Source organism: Agelaius tricolor, unplaced genomic scaffold (genome assembly GCF_023055355.1).
Source record: "Agelaius tricolor isolate 1412-34295 unplaced genomic scaffold, bAgeTri1.0.p SCAF_10, whole genome shotgun sequence".
NCBI lineage: Eukaryota > Metazoa > Chordata > Aves > Passeriformes > Icteridae > Agelaius > Agelaius tricolor.
In genome coordinates, this window is record NW_027269270.1 from 9,384,631 (window position 1) to 9,410,820 (window position 26,190).

The 26,190-nt window shown below is 38.9% G+C and overlaps 1 protein-coding gene across 1 annotated transcript; it reads right to left on the reverse strand.

Moving 5' to 3' along the window:
- Nucleotides 1-1,080: 1,080 nt before the first annotated feature.
- Nucleotides 1,081-22,651, reverse strand: MPP4 (MAGUK p55 scaffold protein 4). Its single transcript, XM_071434654.1, has 21 exons — nucleotides 22,597-22,651; nucleotides 21,927-22,048; nucleotides 20,953-21,030; nucleotides 20,164-20,244; nucleotides 19,480-19,611; nucleotides 17,404-17,485; nucleotides 16,182-16,267; nucleotides 15,128-15,199; nucleotides 14,520-14,716; nucleotides 13,359-13,423; nucleotides 12,564-12,581; nucleotides 11,500-11,538; nucleotides 10,753-10,773; nucleotides 9,502-9,516; nucleotides 8,017-8,058; nucleotides 7,046-7,216; nucleotides 6,211-6,291; nucleotides 5,164-5,257; nucleotides 4,253-4,361; nucleotides 2,511-2,645; nucleotides 1,081-1,542 (listed from the first exon to the last, which is right to left on the reverse strand). The coding sequence occupies exons 1-21, from the start codon at nucleotides 22,628-22,630 to the stop codon at nucleotides 1,351-1,353; spliced, it is 1,866 nt and encodes a 621-aa protein (XP_071290755.1). The 5' UTR covers nucleotides 22,631-22,651; the 3' UTR covers nucleotides 1,081-1,350.
- Between the last annotated feature and the right edge of the window lie 3,539 nt (nucleotides 22,652-26,190).

Here is a 26,190-nt window from a genome sequence, read left to right on the forward strand (position 1 = left end):
AGCTCCGGCTCTGCGGGGAGGAGCCGCTGCTCCTTCCGCCCCGCTTCGCCCCGCGGCTGCGCAGCCCAGCGCCGGGAGGGCCGGCTTCCCTTTGCTTGGCTGCGCGCGCCTCCGCCTTGGCGGCTATTTGGTCGGAGTGAGCGCAGCTCCGCGGCCCCGAGCGGTAGTCGTCGTCTCTCGGCCTGCAGACAAGCAAAATCAAGGGGAAAAGGGTTCTGGACTACTTCAGCTTGTAGCTAGGGTCTCAAACTGATAAATGAAGTAATCGGAAAAAACAAAACAAAGCACCAAAAAAGTAAGAAATAATACATGGAAAAAAGACAAAGAGTCGACAAATGCTGGACTAGAAAGAAGTGGGGAGCCTGGTCATGGACCACCAGCAGAGAGCTGGCTGCTATCTCACCCTCTGTCAGTACTTACCCACATCAATGACATACTGGGGCTTGGGTCTCTCCCATTTTACCTCTAAACAGGGAATACAAGCCCTGGCTCTAGAACAAGCAGGGTGACTGTAGTACTTATCTTTAAATAACCTCTTTTTAGACTGCTTAACTCACTTTTGTTGGTTTTCCTCCAGGATGAGGTAGGCCAACAAAATAACCATCCATGTACCTCAGGCAGCAAGACAGCTACAAATAGGAGGTGGAGTGAGGAGCTCAGTTGCCACAAGCATTGCACCCTTTGATGAGGAGACTGTGCTACCACAGACCAAACCAAAAACGGAAAGGTTTTCTGATTATCTTCCTCTTTGCTAAGTCCACATTCTATCAGTTTGTACTCACCTAAGTTGATGGAAGAGCAGAAAAGATATATTTACACGTATTATGACGATAACTGGGTTTTGGAGTCATTCATATTATGCCAACACCGCTCCTAAAAAGGTAAAAAGGATTAGCAACAAACCAGTACCTTCATAAATAACACTCTGTTGACAGACACCATGCAAAAAAAGCACATTCTGACTTAATATAGTTTGTAAGGCTTCCAGAATGTAAAGGCATCACAGAACCAGAACAAGCATAATAAAAAGAGAGAAAAGGACCTTTCTGAACTTATGTGTAAGTAAATAACACAGATACATGCAACAAAATAGATTTTTCTTTATTCTTGTAATTGAGTACTCACAGTATTTCCTTTTTTTTTTTGGTACAAAAGTGGATCCAAGTGTAACATAAAAAGCTCAAAAGCTACACAGAACATAGTATGATTATATCTCCCATTGGAGCTTCCTTCCTAATCCTCTTCCAAATCCCTCACGTACAAAGATAAATTCTTGCAATCCTGACATTAGGATTATTCTTGAAGTAAAACATAAGCTGTAATCTTTCTGAAGCTGCCTGCTGCTTAGAATTAGGGCTGATTGTCTGAGCATATCCATACTGCAGGGACCCACTGGGGCTCATCCTGTGCACGATGTACTGCAGAGAGCAGCTGCGCAGATGCTTCTTGTAAATTGTCATTCACAATCACGTGATCAAAGAACTGACCAAACTGAGCTTCCATTTTCTTAGCTGATTCTTCCATCTCCTGTAAATCTTCTTCCTGTGAGACAGAGTAAGTCCATAAAACTGCAGTGTTGTGTAGAGAAACATACCTGCACAGCATCTGCAAGACACCTTGGTCCACATAAACAAGAGGTGAATAGATAATGTCAGTCTGCTTTATTTCATTTACAGTTTGCTATAATAAAGTACCTCTGCTACAGTCAGTTCCAGGTCTCAAAAACTGAGCTGCCTGCCATATGCTTCCCAAGGAAGTACCTTGTGTCTCAGGATACTCCATTTGCCCTAAAACAGTTACTCTAATGATAAGTGCTGGCAGAGAATGTTAGGGACTGGAAGATAAATCTACTAATGCTTGTGTTCTTACTCCAAATTTTAGTTTATTTCCCCCTGTCCATGTTGCTTTCTGTCATAGCAATCATGAATCATTTCCATATAGTTATAGACGGAGGTCTCCAAAATGTTAAGATGCTAAATTTGATGATGATTTGCCTGGAAACGATTGTGTCAAAGTGCTGTATATATTCTAAATATAAGAGATGCATTTCCTACAAGCAGGATCGGTGTTTTGTCTACAGAACTTAATATAGGATTGATACTGGCACTAAGCATACATTCTTATAACTGTGAAAAAAATAATAATACTACTGAACAAAGCACATTCCAAGTATTTCAATCAAACAGTAAATATATGTGTTGACTCAAATATTGACACAAGACAGCTAAATAAAACAAAAATATGCAAAATAGTTTCTCCTCTAAGACATTTTGAAGCAAAGTGCCTCAGCCCCCTAGGTTACAAATTACAGCTCTTATGCTTCAAAGCCAGTCTGGAAAGGGAAAAGAAATCCCAACAAAATCCACAGAAAAAGATAATAATTAGATTTGATCCTAAAGACACAGTACTGTTTTTTTAAGAGTTAACAGCGTAACATAGTAGAATGCATTATGTTCTAGTAACAGAATCTCAGATTAATAAACTCAATCTCTTTTATTCCCAAATCTCACCTTGAACTTCATGTTCACATAATAATCTGTAATGATCCTGGCATTTTTACGAGTCTGCCTCATGCAGCCTATGCTGGGTGGCTTGATGAATATAATGTAGGGCTTTAACTCATGGGTCCGGGCTATTTGTATACCCTACAAATGAAGAGCAAAATAAAGTATTTCAAGTGCATTCATCCCAGCTTTACTCCCATAAAAAGCCAGTTGTTTACAACATACTGTGATCTCCAGACCTAGAAGACACTTTTTTTCAGGAACACTTACTTGAAAAAGATCTCACTAATAATCCCTGGAGCAGACATTGTTAAGCAACTGTAGCACACAATTACTTAATTCTGCTTGGTAGCCTCATTAGGAGATGCTTTCAATACCAGTGAATGATGGAACAGTGTCACTAACAGATCTGTACAATCAACCACATAAAAGATGCATTTGAAACCTATTCTTTTTTGACTCTAAGGGAGCTACTTTTGGAACAAGTACCTCTCTATTGTTCCATGCTGGAAGAAAGTATCCTGCTTTCAGAATTCCTTTACTGTGTAACATTTCCTAATGCTAATAAGTATTTTTAAATTACTGCAGAGCGCTATAGGGAATGAAAAAAAAAAAAAAAGAAAAACTAAAGAAAATCATAGCATGTAAACTTGGTCAAACCACCAGATTTAAATAAAGTATGCAACACAGCAGTAGTTCTGCTACCTCACTGGTCTTACTTAATACTCTTTCTAATATTTTTCCTTTAAACTCGCACCCTAAAAAAAATCTTGTCCAAGTGGCAAGATTACACACCCCACACCACATCACCCCTCTTTTACCCCTTTGCCTAAAAATGTAACAGAAGAAACCCAAAGGACAGTTTCTAAGGTGTGACCTCATCTACCTCGTACAGCAGTTTCAGTTTTTGAGTAGTACAAATCTTGTAACTTAATTTTTATTTTAAGCAGCACAAGCCACTGCCAGCCTAAGGCTCAGACACATTGGCTCTGCATAATTAGAGGGAAATATCCAAGCAATACTGAGTTATGGTGTCGCTCTTTACATTCAGTTAGAGGAGATGCTTAAACAGCATAGCCCAAACAGCTCCTATGTACTAAATACGCAAGCAATTCAGAGAAGGTTAGCAAGGTTTAGCCAGACACAGCTCTAAGTATCTTAGATATTTACAAGCTCAGGCTTTTATTAGCCTTATCTTCATCAGCAAATTCAGTGCAAAAATAGAAGGAAAAAAAATACAAAGAGAAAGAGTATCTAAGTGAAGAAGCAGGTTACTAAGTGCTGTAACTGCTGGAGAGAAATGCAGGCACAAAGGCACACTAAAATTTTCAGCATTTACTTGATTACTTTAAGTGTTGCTGCTTTTACCAAAGGGTGTTCTGAGATTGCTAATACAAAGACAGAACTCTCAACAGTAGGGCTTGGAGGAGGAATAAATCCCATGCAACAGGTGTCCATATGAAAGACTAATCCTTACTTTAAGTAAGTATGAAAATTCATTTCCATACCATCCAAACTGATAATGCAGCTGCTGGCTTGGTAAAAAATGAACTGTCTTAACATACTTGTCACTGTAGTACCACCACCGCCACCCCCCTAAGACACATTAAAAGAATAATCTGTTATTAATAAGCTCCATGAGGTAAAGTGAAAAACAAGACAAAGCAACTAACACTGTTCCAATGGCACAAGAATATAGAGAAAATTATTTTTCCTTCCAGAAGATTCCCTGCCCCTTTACCACTCACCTGTGGTTCTAAATCTATGACACAGATCTTCCCTGCATCAAGGACTGTTCTCACTGCATCAATACTGGTACCATACAGGTACCCTTTGTACTCCCCATATTCCAGCATTCTGCAAGAGTGGTGAGGAAGAAGGAAAATGAAAGAGCATTTGAGTTTCAAAAAGATTCCATTTAAAAGTGAAATCTTCAAATACAATCCAGTGATCAGGACTGAATAATCATAAAATTCACTGAATACTGTTCACCTTTGCTCTTCCCTGCTACACTAGGCACAAAAACCGTTACAATTCATGTCCAAAACCTGCATTTTTTACTCATCATGGTTTTATGAATTTTGTGTTTAGAGGCTGTGATTTTACTTGTCAATGTTTGTCAATTACATACTACAAATAACTTCTTAAGTCTGAAGATTTCAAAGCACTTGGCACAGTTCAATGAGTGTCTCTTCCGTAGTGCTGAGCTGGTCTGTCTTAGAGAGATGATTGATGCATAGAAAGGAGCAGACACTTGTGAATATTTAGCCCTTACAGTTTAACTACTCGTGTGTCATCACTGCAGAGATCCTGCAATGGAGTTGCAGGTCAGGAACAGGTATGATTTACTGCTCAATTTTCAAAAGCAGTCTGGTTTCCTGGAGAGTTAAACTCATAACTTACGAGCACATTTAATGAGCTCAGGACTAGAGGGCCCACTTCCTTTTAGAAGGATTCTGAGATTAATTGTGGAGGAGCTATTTGCAACTGCACAAACACAGTCTTTGAAGAAACAGTCTCAAGTAGTTTGACACAAATTTACACCACACATACACAGTAGAAGTGGAGGAGCCCAGACTTGGGATCAACGACAAAACTGTACTTCTTTGATCATGTTGCATTTTAGGTAATAAAGATGTGATTCATCTCTCCTACTCACCTGTGACTATACACCATGTTTTCAAAAGTTTCCTTCGATATGTAGTGATATTCACGACCATTCATTTCATAACTTTTCTGAACACGAGTGGTGTCTGAAGGATGATATAACACACAAAAAAACCCCAGCTGCAACTAAATTATTGTAACTTTATTAAGTGAAAATGAGAACTTCATGAAGAACTATCAATCAGTATTTTCATAAATAATATTAGTTATTTCCATTTGTTAATCCAGAACAAAAACCCCATATCCTGTAATGGTTTGCCAGTGACAAGTCATTAAAAGTTATCAAGGCACATCTGTATTTCTAGGAATGGAAGAGTAGTTTAATCCAAATAGTCGTGATTCAAAGCAATCAGGAACTGCCTTGGAACTGGTTGCACAACTCTTTATTCTTCAGAGGCAATTTTTTTTAAAGTTCATTCAGAAAAATCCCACGAGTTTCCCACACTTGCACCTTCCCCTCATCTGGGACCTTAAGTGCTGAGTCATGACTTTTCAGCTAGCTTCAGATACATAATTTGCAGTTTGGTTATCTAAATTACAAGAACCAAATAAGCACAGGTAGAAATAATTTCAGTTGTTACGTCAGAAGTTAAGCTGCATAAGTCTCATCTGAGACTAGAAGGCTAATAAGGAAAGCTGCAAAGCCTATTAAGCACCAACTTCTGTTGTCTTCGTTCTCATACCTGAGTACTTAAACCCTAAGAACTTGAAATATCACTAAGAATTTTTTTTTTAAATCCAGGAAAAGCAAACACTAAAGTTAAACCAAATCATGCAGATAACTTTTAATCTCCATAAAGCTTTTAATGGTTTCAGAAGCTGGAACTTGAACATACCTTTGTCTGATTTGCCAAAGTGAGATAGATAGTATTTTAAACTAACCCTTAAGAAAGCAAACAGTACTGGCTTTCAGCAGAGCTGAAGAAACAGCCATAGAGCAAAGAGTGTATAAATACACAAAGGCAAGAGGAAGGTGCTTGGCATTTCCTATTCATGTTTGAATTGGGGTAGGGGAAGAAAGAAGAAAAGCATTACATACGAGGTGTGGCACTTTGAAACTCTCGTGGGTTACTTGTGATTAGCCTTCGCCGTAGCTCATTCACACCAACTCCTGCGGGACCTGGAAAGTTGGAAGAGCAGCTAATATTACTGACAGGGTAACAGCAGCTAGTGTTACTGGCAGGGTACAAATCACTCCACAGCAATATAGCCACACCCAGGAGGCAAATCAGCAGTACTATTTTAAAACAAAAAACTTATCAAATACTTCCAGACTTAGAAAGGACAGTGGATTTGCCTTGACTCAGTTTGCTTTATCAGGACCATAGAACAGTGCAGAACAGCATCCTCCCTTACGTCGCTACAATTAAAGTCTCTTTGAGAGCCTGCAGCCCACTTAATGCAGTATGTCCTACAACAAGCATTATTAAAGGTATCTTTCCATACTGTCTATGATTGAGATTGTGCTAGTCTGGAGTTAAATATTCTTCTTATTATTGTCATATCTATACATTTAACACTGGTTGTAGAAATGCCGCCATGTAAAGAATCTTTCTATTAAGTTACCAATGACCAATGTTTTCTCATCATTTTTAGTCCCAGTTGAGTATAAAACGGAACCATTTCCTTAATTAAATCCATTATCAACCAGCATTCATAACCAGCTTCTTCTAAGGACTTTATTATTACTGTTTTTTACCACTCACTGTCTCAAGCAGAGAAGATGATACCTGCATTAAACTTTAACCTAAATAATGGGGTCAAATGACAGTAATTCTTGAAGTGTTGCTTTGAGAGCTGCCTACACAGCCAGCACTGCCATCAGCAGCAGGAAACCCCTGCTGGAATGTGCCTGGCAAGGGTTAAGCTCTTACCCACGAGGATAATTAGCCGGTGCCGGTCTGTCGGGTGCCGCTGGTACCTGACCACCTCTTCGTAGGGAGCGGCCAGGGCGCTGTAGCAGCTGCTGGGGCAGCGGGAGTAGCAGGACTGCTGCTGGAGCCGGGCCTTCCTGCGGCACAGCCGCATGCTCCTGCGGAATCCAGCTGCAAAGGGGGCAAAGGCACACCGCTGGAAAATACAGCCCACGTGCAGGCAACTGGCTCCTTAGCCCAGAGGGCCTCTTGCTAAGGCACACAACATATTACCTCTTCTGAGGTTTTTGCAAGGTGAAGGTTAGTGAATTTCATTGCTGCACTTGATATGACAGCTTGGTAGAATCTCTGAGCATTACATGACAGCTACAGAGTTGGTAAAATCCCATTGAAAGTCACCTGAAAATTAGCCTGGAATTAAAGACTTCTGAAAGATCCCCCAAACAAGCTGGAGGAGAAGTTTCTGACTACCTGACGCCTCCCTAGGGAACAGGTCAACTTTTTTTGATAGTGTAGGTGGTTCACTCTCACGAAGCAAGTCTGGAACATTTGCTCCAGCCTCCAGAACATGTATTTTAAAGGTCACTATGGTTTAATAACCACAGAGTGGTTATTGGTTTGTTTCTCCACTTGACCATCCAACTCTGAAAACTTCACATATAGGTGCACTTTTCTAATGAAAGCCCTCATGATTATTCTCAGTGATTACAGACATTACTTTAGAGCAAAATTAATCATGAAGTCAAGTTTAAATAGCAGTGGCCAAGTCTCTGTAGAAACCTAACAGGAAGAAAGATTTAAATGGAGAGATTGAGCATTATTAGGAAGAGACTTCCTGATGTTTGCAAAACAGAGTAAGCTGTATTCCATTTAGTAAGTCTTTAAGTGATATAAAGAGCAAAGATTTTTACTGAACTTCATTAAGCTAGATCAAGCCCCAAACATTTCACTTATCTTTAGTCATTGCATACCAATAAAGACTCGTTGACCAAATTCACCAAATTCTTCCTCTTCTAGAATACAAAGAACAAATAGCCATGAAATAAAAAAGAAAAGAGAAAATTAAAAGCTAGATGCAAACAATTATTGCTGATCCTAAGGAAAAAAGGAGTTTCAGTAAATATGTGGAAGTATGATGCTTAATATAATTTTAAAAGCATGATACTCTATAACATCAAAGTATTTCACATGACCAAGGACCAATTCAAAAGGGTTATTGTAAGAAAAAATAAACATAGAACATCTTCCTAAATGAAATTTGAAACTTAACATTCTATTTGTTTCATTCCCAAGATATCTACATGCCAGACATTGTTTTGAAATTGAAATTAGTGAAAAAAACCTCCACATAATTTAAGCTTTTCAGGTGAAATCTATCTTACAAGAAGTCTTTAGTTAAAACAATAGTAACAAGTCAGTAGCTCAAAATTAGAAACAAAACTTTGTAACTCAGTTTGTGCCCCATAGCATGTTTGGAAAATGCAACTTGTGTCTGCTCAGATATTTCAGGCAAAACGAAGACCTGATTTTATTACTTCTTTTTATTGATTGGATCAGTAATATCTGCTCCAACCTGTGAGCCTAACCTCTTTCCTCTAATTCTTTTTGTCCTCATTCTCATGCTGTTCATCATGAAGGCTTTACTATTCAGGTGAGACTTCTAAAACTCTGTATTTTTTAAAAATTAAATCTCTCATAAAAGGCTCAAACATACCAATTTTCCAATAAACCAATGTTCAGAAAGTATAGAAACAATTTGAGAAAGGTGATTTGAAAACAAATCAAGGAAAAAAATTGTGCCAGTGTTTAGCTTTCTTTTCAAAAAGTACTCCTTATTTTCCCCTAACTACATATGTAGTTATCCAAATTGTGCATTCCCTTTACTTAGGCCTTAAAGCAAGGATGAGATACAGAAGACACAGGCATGTCTTTAAAAGCAGTATTTGTTCCAAGGAAAAACATCATTTTCATTTGCAAAGCTTTGAAATACTTTTAGCACTCTTTGATTTACAGTTATCTCATAAGCATGGAAGTATTGAAACAAAATTAGATGCATGTTAATTGCCCTTTCACATCTATACACTCTTCATTACTTGTACCTTTACAATACAGTTTTTTTCCTACATTTCTGTATGTACTAACAACTAGTTAATGACTATGGGAAAAATTCCTTATCACAAAACTGCTGATTCAGGGCAAGATTCAGAGTAATGTTCAGCTGATACATGCCCATCTATCTTCAAGTCTCTTGAGTCATCATTCAAACATGTTTAAATCTTTCTGCTTTATCTACCCTGTCTTCTGTGGTATGGTGTGCAGTGTAGAATCCTACAGGGAACAAGCAATTCAGCTACCAGGTATTGCAAGAAGAGTGGTAGTTCCTGCTAAAGCATAAACACAGATAAATTCTATTAGATTACTGCTACAGGAGACAGGGAGAAAAATGTTAGTGTTACCTTCTTTAAGCTCCTCTGCAGATTCAGATAGAGACAGATATAAAACAATTAGCTTTGAGAAGACAGTCTATACTATGTTCTAACAAAAAATCCAACCAACATTGTCCAACGCATTTAGGGAATGTAGAAAACAGGTACTACAGACATTAAATCTAAAATATGCTTCTTTGAGCATGAATTCCTAGTTCCCAAAGAATGCAAGAACTGCAGCATCTATTTCAGTATGGTAGTGCAAAATCTGCAACTACTTAAAGTGGTTAAAGTGGAAGGTAGGATAGCAAATATTTGCACCTTTATTCCTCTGACTGTGTGGACACAGCAGACAGCTGACTCAGCACTGAGCAGGATTTGCAACAGTAATCCCCAAGTGCAGCTATCAGAAACATCCTAGCCTGAAAACAAAAGACTGCCCTGCAGACCTGCTGGTTATGCCTAAAAGCCTTGGGCATTGCTGGAGAGGTAGAAGAGAACTAACGCCTGTGATAAGAAGGTGCAGAAAGAAGAACTGGCAAGTAGAGACCTTGTGGAGAAGAGCAAATCTAAGGTAAAATAACACTCTTCTCCACAAGATTACTGAATACTTCAAATGAGAAGTTTAGCAGTAGTTTTTTAGGGGAGAAATTATTTATTAAGAAAGATTTAAATTTTGCAGAACTGTCAACGTGCTGTAAATAAGCAGCTGCTTCCTAAATGAATCAAACAACCAACCAAAAACCCCCATATCAGCTTAGTCAAATAAGGAGTGCTTATTGATTGTATTTTTTATACATAAATAATGAATTTGATAAGCATTTTTCTTTCCTGTATGTCAGCCATGCCCACAATCAGGAATCCAGAAGCAGCTTTCCTCTTTACCACATCAACTCCTACAGGCACTGGGGATTCAGGCCTGCATATTACTGAAGGTAATCCAATTACCTGCTGACATCAGTGCAGCCCCTGCTGTCACAGCTTGCACGGGTACAGCTGACGAGGGTTGGATAAATAGGTCTGCTACTGATGCACGAGAAGAAACATTCACACTCGTGGGATAAGAGGACAGAAACCTGACTACTAAGGTAATCAGAGAATAAGAGGAAGACTTAAAGCAACAGGATTTTACATAATGGCTTTTCAAGCCAGAATGGCTCCTGAAGCTGAAGTGGCATTTTGGTTTTTGCCACCTGCTTGTTTCTAAGATGCTTCTCTCTGGACACCCTTCTCACAGCAGAACAATTGCAAGGAACTCAGAGTTAGGTCAGAGGAACTTACCTGACTCAAATGTTTCTTCATCTTGTTTAGTAATCCAGATAGCAAAGATATTAAAATAAATTCAAAATTTAATTCTTTTCCTTCTAATGAATATCAGAAACAGAAATCAGTTTTCAGGCTTCTGTCAGTCTGTCTCACATATACTTTCCCCAGCTGCTTCCACCCCGAGGTGGCAAAATACAGCTCACCATACTTGAATTACCTGCTTCATTTCTTTTCACACAGTCCTACAGGACCACATCCCTCCATGAGAGCTTCTCAATTACCTTGGAGAAGGAAGAATGAACTGCACTGCTTTAGGGAGCAACTCAAGCTACCAATTTTTACACTCAGTGTTCACAAGCAAAAACCTATTCTTGCTCCTTGTTCTCCCAAGATCAGGGATTTCTTGACAAGGAATTGTGTGGGTTCTCCAAGACCACAACAATCCGTGCTGTTAAATATGCAATACGCAAAAAAGTATGGTAACTTTACAGCCACAATCCAACACCTGAATCAAAGCAGTTGCATCTCATTCAAGCAAATATTTTTGTGCTGGTCAAAGCACTTGACTATAAGCACTGTACACCAGAACTGCAAACAGCTCATTTTAATACACTAATACAAGAGGAGTTTTCCAGGGTATGAAAAATAGAGTTTTCTCCCATTAAGTTCACTAGGAGAATGAGTGGTTTTATCTAGGAAATGAAGCTTTAAACTAGCTACTGCCTTGAAGCAAATAAAATAATCTCAAGTGAATTCAGTTACCTGTTTCCACACACTTTTCGTCAATCTGCATGTCATCCTCTACAGATCAACACAAGGGAAAAAAATTCATCTGAATCAGAAAACCACCAGAGAGGAAAAGCACCCTTACAGATCTTACAAGACTGAACTCAGACATCAGAAACAAGATAGGTGAAGCTCAAATCATCTTTAGACATCTCTAAGAATTTTAACTCTTAACTCCAATTTAGTGAAGTTCTTTGTATTACAGTGAACAAAAACTCTTCAATGAGTGCTCTGAGGGCAGAGAGACAAATGCATCTAACTTGAATTCTCCTCTTGAAATAATGAAAGGTTTAACATGCCTGTCAATCTGTTTATCCAGTAGATATCTATTTATTAAGTATTACCATGAGGGAATATAATTTTCTGTCTTATAGCTTTTAAATATCTTTCCAACTTGCTACACTCAAGGAAAGTATTTTGCTTTTTATTTTTAATTTTTATTTATTTATTTTTATTATTACTTTTACAAGGAAGAAAAGGAAAAGATCAATTCAGCTCTTTCTCAATCCCCAGACTACATCAATTTATGTCCCAGAAATGTGATCACACGAGCTTGGGCAATCTCACAGGCTGACAATACAGCTCTGTGTTTTGTTCTTGCACATCCTTCCAGATAGGCCCAGCAGGAGCTATTTTCTAGTTACAGGGCACTTGTCAGGGTATCTGTCAATCACATTCTGCCCACATGTATCCTTTAAAGAAATTCTCTCTTGGAGCTGCTCTAGGAGAGAAAGAAGGAGAATAATGGAGAAAGAGGAAATTTTGTCTTTCTTTCCTCAAAGAACCCATTCAAACTGTCACTTCCCTGACAGATAATGCACAGCTAAGGTTTCCACTTTAAGACAATGTATGCATCTATAGGTGAAAAAAGGCTGGATTTAAATTATGTTAAGCACACAAAATGCCAAGAACTTGGGCTTCTTCCACATGTATTTATCAAAATGCTTCATTCCTGACAACTTTTTAAAAAGCCTGTAAAACCATGTGTCATATTGGTTCCAGGTACAGAAAGGCAGTGCTGTCCAGGTGTGATTCCCTACCTTCTTCCACAGTGCTTACTGCTCACAGCATATCCATTGAAGCAGTTAAAATGCAATAAAATTATGGTGAAAGAGAGCCTCAGGTCTAGCAAGCAATGCAATCAGTGCAAGCAGAATCCTAGGGAACGTAACACATGCCCCCTGGGATTTATCATGAGAGAAAAATTTTATACTTGCATAAAGAGCCATAGAAGGAAATGGGGGCAGAAGAAACAGGAAGGACTTTTTTTCTGGGAATAATTGCATATTTACAGAAAATTATAGTTGGCAGAAGGTAATATTTCTGGATTGTTACCATGAATAAATTCAAGGGCAGCATAGCTTATCTTAGACCTCAAGAAAATAAGTTCTATTATTTTCTCAATAGCTTTGATGGCAAAGAAATATTCCAAACATGGCACTTCTCAGTGGCAGAGCTGGTATCTGTGTCTCCAGAAATCCAGGCCAGTACAATTGTCACCTCAAGACTTACAGCTAATTCTCCTTGAGAGAACTGGCTGGCCTAGTGAGGTCCCAGAACGTAGAGACTTTAGAAGAAGTTGAATTCACAGCTTGTCTTAAGGTCAGATCTCAGGTACACTGGAGACAACCATCTCCACCATCAGTACTCCAGGTACAATTATCAGTAAGTATTTTCTTTTCAGTGGATAGTTAACACAGTTGAAGGTTACAATATGGCTCCAGAAACAATGTGTTTGAACTAAGCTGAACTGCATGAGCTTTTATTTCAGTGTCCCTGAAACAGAGACAAGATCTTTCTTTTCTGCTGTATTGCTCAAGTAACTTTTCACTCACACATTGATGATTTGAGACAGAGGTGGGGCTGGAAGGGCTGACACCACCAGAACTCTCGCTGCTTCCTACATAGAAATAAATTTATTACAGTTAAAGAAACAAAACAGTCCACAAGCACATTATGCTCCAGTCAGATTTACTGCTTACATGTAAGATTGATCAGTACTGAACTGAGAGAAGACAGCAAGAACTGAAACATTACCAATGTTTTAGCTCACTGCAAAGACCTAAAATAAAACCAATGTGCTATCAGAAGTATTCAAATTTCCAAATCAGCAGCCCAGAAGTACTAAGAATTTATACAAAAGTACAGGAAGATAAGCCATACAGTGGTACAGACTCCTGGAAATAGAAGAGTGTGCTACTGGTAAGAGTAGTAGTACTACTGCCTCCATTACTGCACAGAGCCTCTTGCAGCCTGAGTCACAACCCAGTTTCATTTCGCCTTGCATTATACAGCCTGCAGGTAAACTTATATTTATTATAAAGTCAAGTTTATCATGTGCTAGTGCATGGCCTTACGTTATCCTGAGGTTACCACAGGACATGTGGTTAAAGGATCAGATTGGAAAGTTTGCTACAGCAGTGTAAGAACTCTGATTCTGAATTCATGTAGCGTAAAAATAATGGTCAATTTATGCAGAAAATTATGAGCAAGAGACCCTTGTTCTTTCTTGAGTGTTTGTTTTTCTCTGTTTCTGTAATCTGCTCTACTCAGTTTTGACCAAAGCTGAAGAGGTTACTCATGCATCAAAGGACATCTTTAAAAATATACTATGCTTTAAGTATCCCTCTTCCCCTTGCTTTTTTTTTTTCATCACAGATGATGGTCATTTAGTAGTCAGGGCCCTCAATTTCAGCTGCTACACTCCACCAGATGTCTTAGCAACCAGCATGGAGACTGGATAAGTGCTGCAAATTTCCTAAATGGAAATTTGAGATTATACAATCTCAATGGCAATTTGAGATTATACAAGAAGCTTTCAAAGCTTCTTCTCACACAGGTGCTCTTCCGGGAAAAATAGCAAGAAGTCAGAGATCAGAAAGAGGAAAGGTGTTTGTCAGATGTCACTCTGAATCATACTGCTACAAAACTTAGGAAAATTTTGAATAACTGGCTGATTTTTGAATCAGAAATCAGGAAAATGATGATTTTTTTACCTTTTAAGAAGATGATTTGAGGGTATGAGTCCAGCACAGGCACTGAGATCTGAAACTTTCCTGGCCTGCCACCAGAGAGCATCATTCTGATCCACAATCTGGAGTATTTCACCCCTCTTGAAAGGCAAACCTGCATCAGCACATGGTATGGCAGGATCTTGCAAGGGCCAGTAATCTGCCATTGCTCGCACGTACACCTAGTAAAAAAAACATACAGGAGTGAGCAGAAGCCAAGTCTAGAATGGATACAACACATGATTTACAATTTTCAGTCTAATGATGAAATCAAGTTTTAAAAACCAGATCAAGCCTTAAATGCTCTCTGTTCATTAAATGAGGAAAAAAACCCGTTTATCTCATACATTATGAAAAGAACTGACCTTCAACTTGTAGATCACTCAGAAAGTGCCTTTATTACACAGTTACATCTCTTACTGTCTTTACTGCTTCAGCAACACCAACCACATTGATGTCAGCTGAGAGGCAGCCATAGAGGCAAGGTAACACTTTAGGGATTGCAACAAACTTCCAGGTAACACCATGTCTTTGTATCACACAACTGGGCACTACTGCTACCAGTCTGGGAAAAGAAAAAGAATGTTTCTTACTGTTGTTTGGTTGCTGACAGGCCGATCAGAAACTGGAATTAATTTGAACATAATTGTCCCCTGAGACAGGGCCTAAATGATTAGAAAATAATTAAAATATGGTTGTTATTCAACACAAGTAAACAAACATAGGCAAGACAGAGCATGGCTTTGAGGATACTGCAATTTTTGTGTCACAGATAGAATTCAGGTAGACAGAGTCAATGCGATAATGCTATATTTTTTCCAAAAGAAAACTCAAGAATGAAACATCAAAGTTTTGTTAAATATTTTAAATTTAATGCAACATATGTTTCATTGTAAGTATACGTAATTTCAGCATTGATTCATACCAAACTTTTCTAGTGAAATCTTATTTAAATTAGCAGCAGAGTCTGGTTAGATGGGTTATATAAAGGGGGAGGAACTTAATTTAGTAATTAAACATTTCCAATGGCGTTTGTATTTCTTATACCTAGAAATGGTACAGCCATGGCAATGGCACAGAGACTTGGTATGATTACACACAGAAATACCTCACTGGCTGGCACTTAACAGTTAAGAACCCTGAAAAACTGTGCACAAAATGACAAAACAGGGACACCTCAAAAGATTTCTTCATGAGAATTTTGACAACAATAATTACACTGCCCTTTTCTTGCAAGGTAAGGTGTGTAGCTTACAAGCTCATTTACTCTGCTTTAGTGCATTTTGTAACATGGACTCTTACTAGAATAGCAGCTTTCCACTACTTTCTTGTGGAATATTTCTGAGTGGCACTTCTAGAAAAAGTTACGAATCAGTGAAGGCTGAATAAATTAGTATTTTTCCCAGAAGCTGCAGATGGAATGGTAACAGTTAAGGTAATTTCTGCTCAGAACAGAAGTTAGATTTAATTCTGCTTTCATATATTCTGATTTCATGAGCAGTTGGGAACTTCATTCACAGTAAGGAAACATCTGAATTTTCTGTTAAAAATTTCAGGCTTTCTCATGTACAAGAGCGTGTAAAAGAGCGAGCATACAAATAATCTTAAGGTACAAAGTAGAAAACATATTTAAAAAATATTAAATACCAGAATATTAATGACTTGCTCAGGCTCAAGTCCCTCAACAGGAACTCCATTTACTTCCACCAGTTTGTCTCCAGCATACAGCAACCCTACCATGAAAACAAATATGAAAACAGCAGCAGGAGTTTTATCACAGCATGATTTATCTCAAATAGGCAAGGCAGGGTCACAAAGAAATATCACAGGTTTTAAGTCAGCATTAAAATTTTCCTGCACCCTGTATGGAGGAAGGCATTTTGGATATCCAGGAGCTGCACTGCTCCTGGATAGGACTGCAGACTGCTGCAGGTCACAAGGAGCTTGCATGCTTCAGCTTTCTTAATCCTTCCCACTCCCCCATATGACATCTTTGCAATCTACTGATTATATGCCTTAAAATTAGCATAAACATTTTAATATTGCTCCATTTCTCAAAGTAAATTATGAACCTATCCTATATTAATAGACCATAAGACTTGGAATCAGACCCCTAAAAACTCCAGGTGCAGTGGGAGCTCCTGGGACTCCTCTCTGTCCTTTATGGTAAAGTCTTCACAATATTGTTTTCTTTTCCATGTTCCTTTAATTCAATAAAAATATTAGTCAAACTAGGAACTTAATCAACTATTTTCTGCAAGTTGAGATTTTTTCTCTATACAAAGGCCAGAAAATACTAAAAGGAACTATTTTATAATGATTGCAGTTGAATTTTACTTCTGATGTTTTACATTTTAATTACATTACATTTCCTAAGGGACATGGAACACATTCAATTCTAGGATGACAAAGTAGTAACATTTCCAAGGAAACTCCTTGCAAGATTGCTTAGCTACTAGTGCTAAGCAAGGTGTTTAGCAGAGTAGTGTCAAAAAGTATTATTACATATTCCTTAAAGCCCTTTATCTGCTAGAATCACCAATTATTGATGTTTACCATTTCTCCATTAGGGAATGTGCTGCATTTCATACTACACTGCAATTTGGGATATCCAGGTACTGGTGCCAAGAACATATAATGAAAACTGGATTTCTTCATCAACTTAGTCTAAAACAGCAAATTCATCTGAAAATCTATGAAGTCAGAGTGAAAGTCACTGCAGTGCATCACTGCTTACAGTGCTGTCCCATGTGCACATCATCTTGCTCTGTAATGGAAGATTAACTGTAGAAGCTAAGGTATTGTCTTACTTCAAATATCTTATTTCAAGTTCAGTTTTATGTATCACTTTGTTTCAAATTCCACCTACCACTTCTGTCTGCCAGCCCACCATGGATCACACGGGCAACCGTTATGTCACCTGTTATCTCATGGCGTTTAATGGTGGCACCCTGGCAGGTAAGAACACAGAAAAAACACATTGATCACCAAAGGACCCCAGTAAGTTTCCTTCCATATCACAAGTCTGATCTTCAGGCTGACACAAAGATATTGAAGGATACAGCCTTTTTACCACAACATGGATATAGCAGTAACCACAGAATCACAGAAAAACTGAGTTGGAAGGGACCACAAGGATCACTGAGTTCAACTCCTGGCCCTGCACAGCACCATCCCCAAGAGTCACACCCTGTGCCTGAGAGCATTGTCCAAATGCTTCCTGAGCTCTGTCAGGCTTGGTGCTGGCACCACTTGCCTGGGGAGCCCATTCCATTGCCCAAACACCTTCTGGGTGAAGAATCTTTTTCTAATATCCAATCTAAAACCTCCCCTGACCCAGCTTCAGGCCATTCCCTCTGCTCCTGTCACTGGTCACCAGCAAGAAGAGATCAGTGCCTGCCCCTCCTCTTCCCCTCACAAGGAAGTTGTGACTGCAGTGAGGTCTCCTCCAGGCTGAGCAGACCAAGTGACCTCAGCCACTCCTCATACAGCTTCTCCTCAAGGCCCTTCACCATCTTCCTGGCTATCCTTTGGATACTTCCTAATAGTTTAATGTCTTTCCTATATCATGGCACCCAGAACTGCCCCCAACACTTGAGATGAAGCTGCCCCAGTGCAGAGCAGAGCGGGACAATCCCCTCCCTTGCCCAGCTGGAGATGCTGTGCCTGATGCCCCCCAGGACACACTTGGCCCTCCTGGCTGCCAAGGCACTGCTGATTCATATCCAACTTGCCACTGACCTAGACCCCCAGGCCTCTTTCCACAGCACTGCTTTCTAGCACCTCATTCCCCAGTCTGTCCATACATCCAAGGTCGCCCCATCCCAGGTGAAGAATCCAGCACTTTCCCTTGTGGAACTTCACATGGTTGGTGATTGCCCAGCCCTCTCCTTTGCTGAGGTCTCTCTGCAGGGCCTCCCTGCCCTCAAAGGAGTCAACAGCTCCTCCTAGTTTTGTATCTCCTTTGAACTTGCTCAGAACCCTTTCCAGTCCTGTGTCTAGGTCATTTACAAAGCTGTTGAAGAGCACAGGGCCAAGGATGAAGCCCTGCAGAACCCCACTAGTGACAAGTGCCCAGTCTGGTGTAACACCAGTCACTGTAACCCTTTTCACCCAACCCATGAGCCACCTGCTTACCCATCCCATAATGTGTTTATCCAGCTGTGTGCTGGACATTTTGTCCAGAAGGATGCTCTGAGAGACAACATTGAAAGCTTTACTGAATTCCAGAAGAATTACATTAATTGGCTTCCTCTGATCAGCTAGCTGGGTTATCTTGTCATAAAAGGAAATCAGGTTTGATAAGCAGGACTTTCCCCTCACAAAGTGCTGGCTGTGACCAATGACTGTGTTGTCCCTCAGGTGCTTTTCAGTACCTCCCAGAATAATCTTCTCTGTAACTTTACCAGACACTGAAGTGAGACTGACAGGCCTACAGTTTACAGGGCTGTAATGTTTTAGTAGTAAGTCCTTCAATGTCTTCAACTTCCATCACACTAAAATAACCACACTGATTGGCAGTTAGAAATATTTTTTTCTCCAATATTACAGCTATCTTTCTCTAAAACAGATTAGCTAAGCTATACAATGTTTGCTGCTTATAAGTACAAACTATTACTAAAGAACTCTCCTCCCTTCCTTCTGTTTTGACTCTGAGAATAACTCTCAATCCAGTTTGGTTTTATCTCATATAATGAAAATACATCTGCCAAATGTTCAAACACTGAGCAGACAAGGCACTGAACAACCTACACCCACACCATGCATGGCTAGGTCCTTTCTCAGGTCCTTTCCAGCCTCAACAATTCTTGTGATTCTGTAAAATCTGGACAAGAATGCACACAATCCCCATGACATTCCTGGGAAGAAACCAATAAGCATCCAATGCATTATTAATTCTTTCTAACTTAAAAAAAAATTGACAGACACAAGAAAGGTCCCTCACCAGAGGCTGGTTGTTTTTCACTAAGCAGACAATCCTCATAGCTTCTTCATTTTCAGGTATGTTTTCTGGCAATGGTGGAAGGGTTGGTTCAAAATCTTTCTGGGCCACAGTATCATGAGCAGATAGCAAGGCCTGTTACAAATGGAAACAAGCAAACCAACCAACCCATAAGCAAAGATCCATAGCAGAGCTTTAAACAGTGACTGGTCAGAAACCAGATATCACTGAATGTGTTCCTTTGTGAACACAGATTCCTTGCATATATTGACATTTTATTCTTTCACCAATAAAATCAAACCATGAAAGTTTTAAGAACAGTTCCTCTATTTCTTGTGGAAAACCTTCAAAAGAGGAAAGAAATATTTCTATTTGGAGCTCTTGGGTTAAGAATGCAGGTTCTGCAATTTCAAGGAAAATTTGATTTATATATCTGCATTAACTGCCCATAATTAAAAACTTTGTAAGAAATGTGTTTCAAAGACAGCTTTAAGTAAAATGCAGCCCACTGCAGGTACTTCAGATACATAGTCCACATTTGATCTCATGATCAGATTAGTTCATCATTAGTAAACTATGTCTCCTCTGGCCCCTTTACCAATTCTTGTGAACAGCTGCCCATCCATTTCCATTCCCTCTGCAGAGACCTCCATGAGCAAACTTTTTCTTTCCTTATGCAGGACTTGCCTTGAAGTGTGGAGAACGCAGTAGCCGTCTTAGCTCTTTGACCTCTCCTGACGGAGGGGCTTCATGCAGCAACTCTACCACCTGATAAATGTAAGAAAATAAGCACAGAGATGGATAATGTAAGAAAATAAGCACAGAGATGGATTCTAGAGGAAAATTCTTTTGGAAAGCTCTACACTGAATGTAAAGGAATGGAGACAGTGTAAAGCCCGCCCCCCATTATGTGAATCAGGGGATGTCCATATGGTATGCTCTAGAACTGGACAATATGACCACAGCTGCACAACACTCAGCCAGGCTTAATTTAGTTCAGGCACAGTGCCATGTGCTCTAAATCAGTTTTTGCTCCCTTCTCTCAACCAATTTCATCACTAGTCTCAGTTTCTCTACTTCATCATTAACTCTCCCACTAATTAAAAGATTTAGAATTCAGCTATTATAATTAGAAAAATCTAAAAAGCTTTTCAATATCCTCATGTCAGTCTGCTTGATTGTAGCCATAACACTGAACCACAGAGTTACATGGGAAGAAAAATACATGGTCAGTGATGAAACAATTAACATGTGTGTTCATTACACTGGCCAGGATTTGCATAGACCAACAGCCACAGCTGTGCCCATTTCTCATGCTGCCCCCAGTAAGGGCTGTTGAGTAGTTTTACAGATGTGTAAGGAGAGTTTATATACTGTGCTTAGACCTGAGACACAGAATCAATACCAGAACACTTTACTGCAGCAGAGTGCTTTCATTTGGGTAAATAAAGCAATAAACTGTGCATACAATCTCACCTCACGACTCAACGCACGTGCCTGCAGCGTGACTGGAGCTGGTCTTTTTCCAAGATATTGTTGGAGGCATTCATAAATCTGTTGCATGCCATGACAGACAAAACAAGGCAATGATGACATTGACCAGTTCACATGATTGTATAGATACATACATAACAGGCAATGGACAACACTATTTCTGGAAACTTCTCGGTCCAACTACAGCTCCAGAGTCTGCAATCTCAATTCTTAATATCTGACACATCTGAAATTGAGTCTTGAACTCAATGTCTTTCCATATTATCAGGCAGCTAGCCAGTTACACTGTAGTTTTGAATTTTTCTAGAAGAAAAGCTGTCTACACAGGTAAATAGCCTGATAGTAAATTCTCTGATTAGTAGTCTCTTTCCTTCCTCTAGTTGAAGGCATAATTGCTGCATTTAAAATACCCTTATGAGCGTTCTTATCCAGTAAAAGCTCCTCTTTAAAAATCAAAGACTTTAAAAATCCTTCTTAAAGAAAAGCAGAATTTTTACAGAATTTGTCTCAGAGATAAAATTCTTCTCAAGATAGAAACACCAGTCAAAACTCTGTTCTCTAACAATATGAGATCTTCAATTACACATCAGATGAACGGAATGTAAAATAACATACAGTGTCACAGGCCAAGAAGTGGGATCCATAGCCATACAGAAATTTAAGAACAGGAAAGACAACTGAGCAATGATGTGTTCAGTGTCTGTCCCCTGTCCTCAATACAGACAGGTAAAGTAGAAGAGCCTAAATGTCTAGGATATTATGGAAGAGAATACTTTATTTTCCTTAAAAGCATAAAAGGTTTCATCTACTGTGACTGCTGATGTTAGAACTGACATCAGGACTATCAGCACTTAGTGTAAATAAGCATTTATTGTCCTCATATGGCAAAATCAAGTGCTATTCCCTAGAGATTGTTCTGTAGGTGACCTTGCTCTCCCAGCTGTGTGGCAGCTTACCTTGAGCAGTGCTTGCAGCCAGCGAGATCTGAGCAGCTCATAGAGCATGCCCACGCCATTGACATCCCTCTTACAGAGCAAGCTGAGCTCTTGCAGCGCTAGAGTCAGAACATGAGATACACCTGAGCCCAAGAAACAGAAAAGCGCAAGACACTTCAGTACAAAGAGAACACCAACCAAAGCCAAACAGTGACCCAGACCTTTGCAATGCACCTTTCCTCAATTTGTACTTCTAAGAAATGCACAGACATTTCCTGTCTGCCTTGCCTTTTTTCCTGCAATCAGCTCTGTTGCATAAGAGCTATTTTACCACGTTATTAGCCAGCAGGTTAGGTCAATGCTAGCAATTTGCAACTGACCTGGGAAAAAGCCATGCAGGCAATCTCACATGTAACAGTCTGGGTTCAAGCTCATAACTCCTACCAAAAAAAGGTGAAACAACAAAAAACTCCTTGCCTTTATAAGCCAGAAACAAATGCCAGGTATTCTCCTCTGATGCTCTCTCAAGTTAACTGCATACCACCACTGAACATCAAGAATCATTCCAATTGTTGAGTAGTAATACTTCAGACACATTAATGTCTCTCATGACTCAATGGAAGAGTCACAGATCAACGAATAGAACTTTTTGAAAAGAGAAAGAAAACTGAAAAAGAGATGCAAAAGTTACCATTATCTTTACTGCTGACTGGTGGCACCTCCATCTTCTCCTTAATTCAAGGAGATTCCACTCACTTTGAATACTGCATTCACACCAGGTTGGTTTCACAAAGAAAGATGATGAACTAGAGAAAAGAGCACCATCATATCAGAATACTGTCAGGTATTTTACACTGATAAGAAAGCAGAATTCAAAATAAAGGAAGGGGTGGGCAATAATTTGTATTTAAAGTGCACCATGGGTATAAAAAATAAATATAGGAGTCCCACCTGTAAATTCAGCCACCCAGTAGCACCTAAGATGCAGACAGACAACTCAACTGCAGTATGGCATTTTAATGTCTTTATAGAATTGTCATTTGCTTGCTTCATTAAGTCATGGAAAACAGAAAGCTGTTTGGTCTATCTTCTACCTCTCCAGTTTCTTAAGTGTACCACCATGAGAAATTGTAATTTTTTCTAAAGACTGATATCTTGTTTTATACCCATATAGCTTGGAAAATAATCATATTCAAGGATACATTACATTTAATTCCTCTTAATATTGACACAATATTAAAACTGAAAGACTGGAGTTCCTACTGAATTTTCATTGAGCAAAGACATGATTTTGAAGAAAGGGATCCCTGTCTCTATCACTATTAGAGTTTAAGGTCTTTGAAGGATTTGTTCCACAGAGATTTCATTATTTTTCTCTTATTTCCTCACAATGAATTAAAAACCCAAAAGCCCAGAGAGAAAACCCTATTTCTTACCTTGCTGGTATCATCATCTCTCTCAGGCAATTTATAATAGGTTGTTACTTTTAGAAATAGAATCAAAGAAGTTATTTGCTAAACTAAAAAAAGTATTGCTGATTTCTTTAATTACAAAAAGCAGCATATACTTATTTTTTTCTTTAGATTTTAAAATCAGCATTTTTAAGCAATGCAGGAAAGCAGCACTTACTAATTAATATGTATCCATGTTGCATGACCTTTCCACAAATAAAATATGCACCTTCTAAAATTTTCTTTCAAATTCCTTCACTCCCTTAAAATTCTGTGGCAACCTATCACTAGCCTATAATGTTCTCTTAAAGTAAAACTGGAAGTTCTTCAGTCTGCTGTTCATGGCAAACAATGCAGTACAGGATTGCTTCAGAGAATTCTCTGAACTCTTCTTCTCAAAGTAGTATGGAAATTCCCCAGGGAACACCACACACTGCAGTTACACCCTAAAGCATCAAGAATCTATGTATGAAAGCTCTTAGGTAGTTCAAAATCTTCATTACATCCTAGCTGATTTAACTTCACACTTGATACAAGTGTAAAGGTATTGTCCTGGTTAGCAGTATTGTAGATTACTCTTAAAGAATTAAATATTTCAACTGGCCACTCAAGAGATAACTCAAATACCTGAGCATCTCAGCCAATAGTGAACCCCCGTGTGGCACAGTGAATGTGTTACACCAAATTCTGCCAAATACACAGAAGGTTATCTCCTGGATGAATAAAGTAAAAAGGCAGCCATTTTCCTCTAGATTGCTCTGTAGACAGAAAACAGCAAAGGTACAAGCAGGAAAAGTATTATCTTGATCTGCTTACAAAAGCAGAAGGCATTACTGTCACTTTTACTGCATTTAATACTTATTTTCAGAACACACTTCCTCTCTCTCCTGTTAAATCATAAAACTGCTTTCAAAAGGCAATGGAAATTAAGGGAGAAAAAAAATCATAAATTATGAGATTATGACTCAAACATCTTATTACTGAGCCTGGGCAATTAATTTCTAGTTACTTCTACAGGATACTCAATGGTACATCTTACTGAAATTCTAACCTGAAGACTGCTTTTACAATTACGATTTTTTTCTTTTGAAGATCCACAAAAATATAGTTTGATCCTCCCCCAGTACAACTGGGGTTTGAGCTGCAATTACTTAATATTTTTCAATAGTCTCAGTTCTTTTCCTTAAAGAATCTGCCTTCCCCATTTTTAAGCTTAGTTGATCTGCCTAATGATGGATTTAACAAAGCAGGACATATAAATCTAGTCATGAAAACCTGTTTCTTAATGGAGACAAAGCATTTGGAAACAAAAAACATTTCTGGAGATGCTAAAATATTTCAGATTCTGCTAAAACACAAACAAGAACATTGCCACTTAAATATTTTAAAGGTATTGATTTTTTTTCCCATAGAGCATTGCAGCTTATGGTATCAGTACAGCTTCCATAGAGAACATATTTGGGAGCAACTTGAGTGTGTTAGCAATTTTGGACACAGTTTACCTTGAAGGTGAACCTCAGATTTCCCAAAAATCTGGGAAAGCTGCTGAAGGTTTTGCTTGCCTTGTTGAGTGAAACCCTCAGCTACAGCTATCAGAGTTCTAGGAATAAACCTTTCCATCCATTGCTGTCATCTTAAACCACAGAGTTTATGCTCACACTAACAGAAGAAGCATTTGAACATGAAAATCTGTCAAGTTCTGACCACCACGGCTCACCTCAGGCATAAATTAGTAGCTGTTTTGTATTTACACAGCAAAAGGAAAGCAGCTTCCAACTGTGAAGCCTGGTTTTAGAAGCTGTCAGTAGTAACAGATGCCAAAAAAATCACTACCAGAAGAGAGGAAGAGTTGCTTCTTCAGAAAGAGACCTACTGGATTGCTTGCTCAAGGGCAAAGGTCAGAGCTCAAATACACATAGAATTACTACTGTGCCTTTATTTCCTGAGACTTATGTAGACTCCAAGGCCAGAGCTCAGGGTCTCCTCATCCAGGGATCTAAATAAATTAGATGGAAATTCTTGCTAAAAGGCTTACCTGACTAATCTCCCAGGCAGTATAAGGGCCTTCCCATTCACGTGTATAGCATGCAACTACAGACGCTCATTAATAGAAAACATTTCTCTTTGCCTGTTGGTAGAGAAAGAACTGGATATCCACACTGAGTGTGCCAGAATTTGAGTCAAAATGAGTCCGTCATCTCAAGTCTGCAAACATCAGTTATCCCAAAGCTGAGCTACTCCTTCAGCAGCAGAGTATAAAATTCCTTGACCCTAATTGTCAGACAGACAAGAAGGTCTTATTGATACAAGGTTGGAGCTGCAAGGGAACCTAAGTCCTGTTTTAATAAAGTTTCAGAATTGTCTTTAAGCAGACAATTTTGCATCTCGTCAAGCCTCTGAAGGGGACAACACCAGAGAACCTGACATCCAGAACATCACACCCCTGCTCTTATACACTGCTTTAGTTAATATGTTAAACTTCAGCCTTTTACAAGGAAAACTACTCCTATCTTTACATTTGCCAAAATTAATGATTTGGTATATTGAAGACTGCAAATTAGCTTGAGGGAAGGAAACTTTTGAAAGCTTTTGTTGCCACTTTAAATCAGCAAACTGAGTAGGCAAAAAATGGAGGGAAAGATTCAACAACTCAAACCACATGCCTGGTTCGGGACTTTTTTGTTCTGCATTAAATAAGCTTAATTAGGCCAGTATCATTACTGAAGTCTGACTGCTTCTTTTCTAGTCAGTGTAAAGAACCATTTTGCTTTTTGTATACTTTTTGAGACACTAAAATGTTTTAGCTAAAGCAGCAACCCCAAATATTAATGGAA

Bases quoted from the DNA above. Each gene is read 5' to 3' on its own strand.
- MPP4 (XM_071434654.1), bottom strand. From the start codon at position 22,630: ATGGAGGTGCCACCAGTCAGCAGTAAAGATAATG. The intron at 21,031-21,926 runs GTAAGCTGCCAC...GGCATGCAACAG, and splicing joins GGCTGCAAGCACTGCTCAAG to ATTTATGAATGCCTCCAACA. The intron at 15,200-16,181 runs GTATTTAATATT...CTAATCATTTAG, and splicing joins AGCAAGTCATTAATATTCTG to GCCCTGTCTCAGGGGACAAT.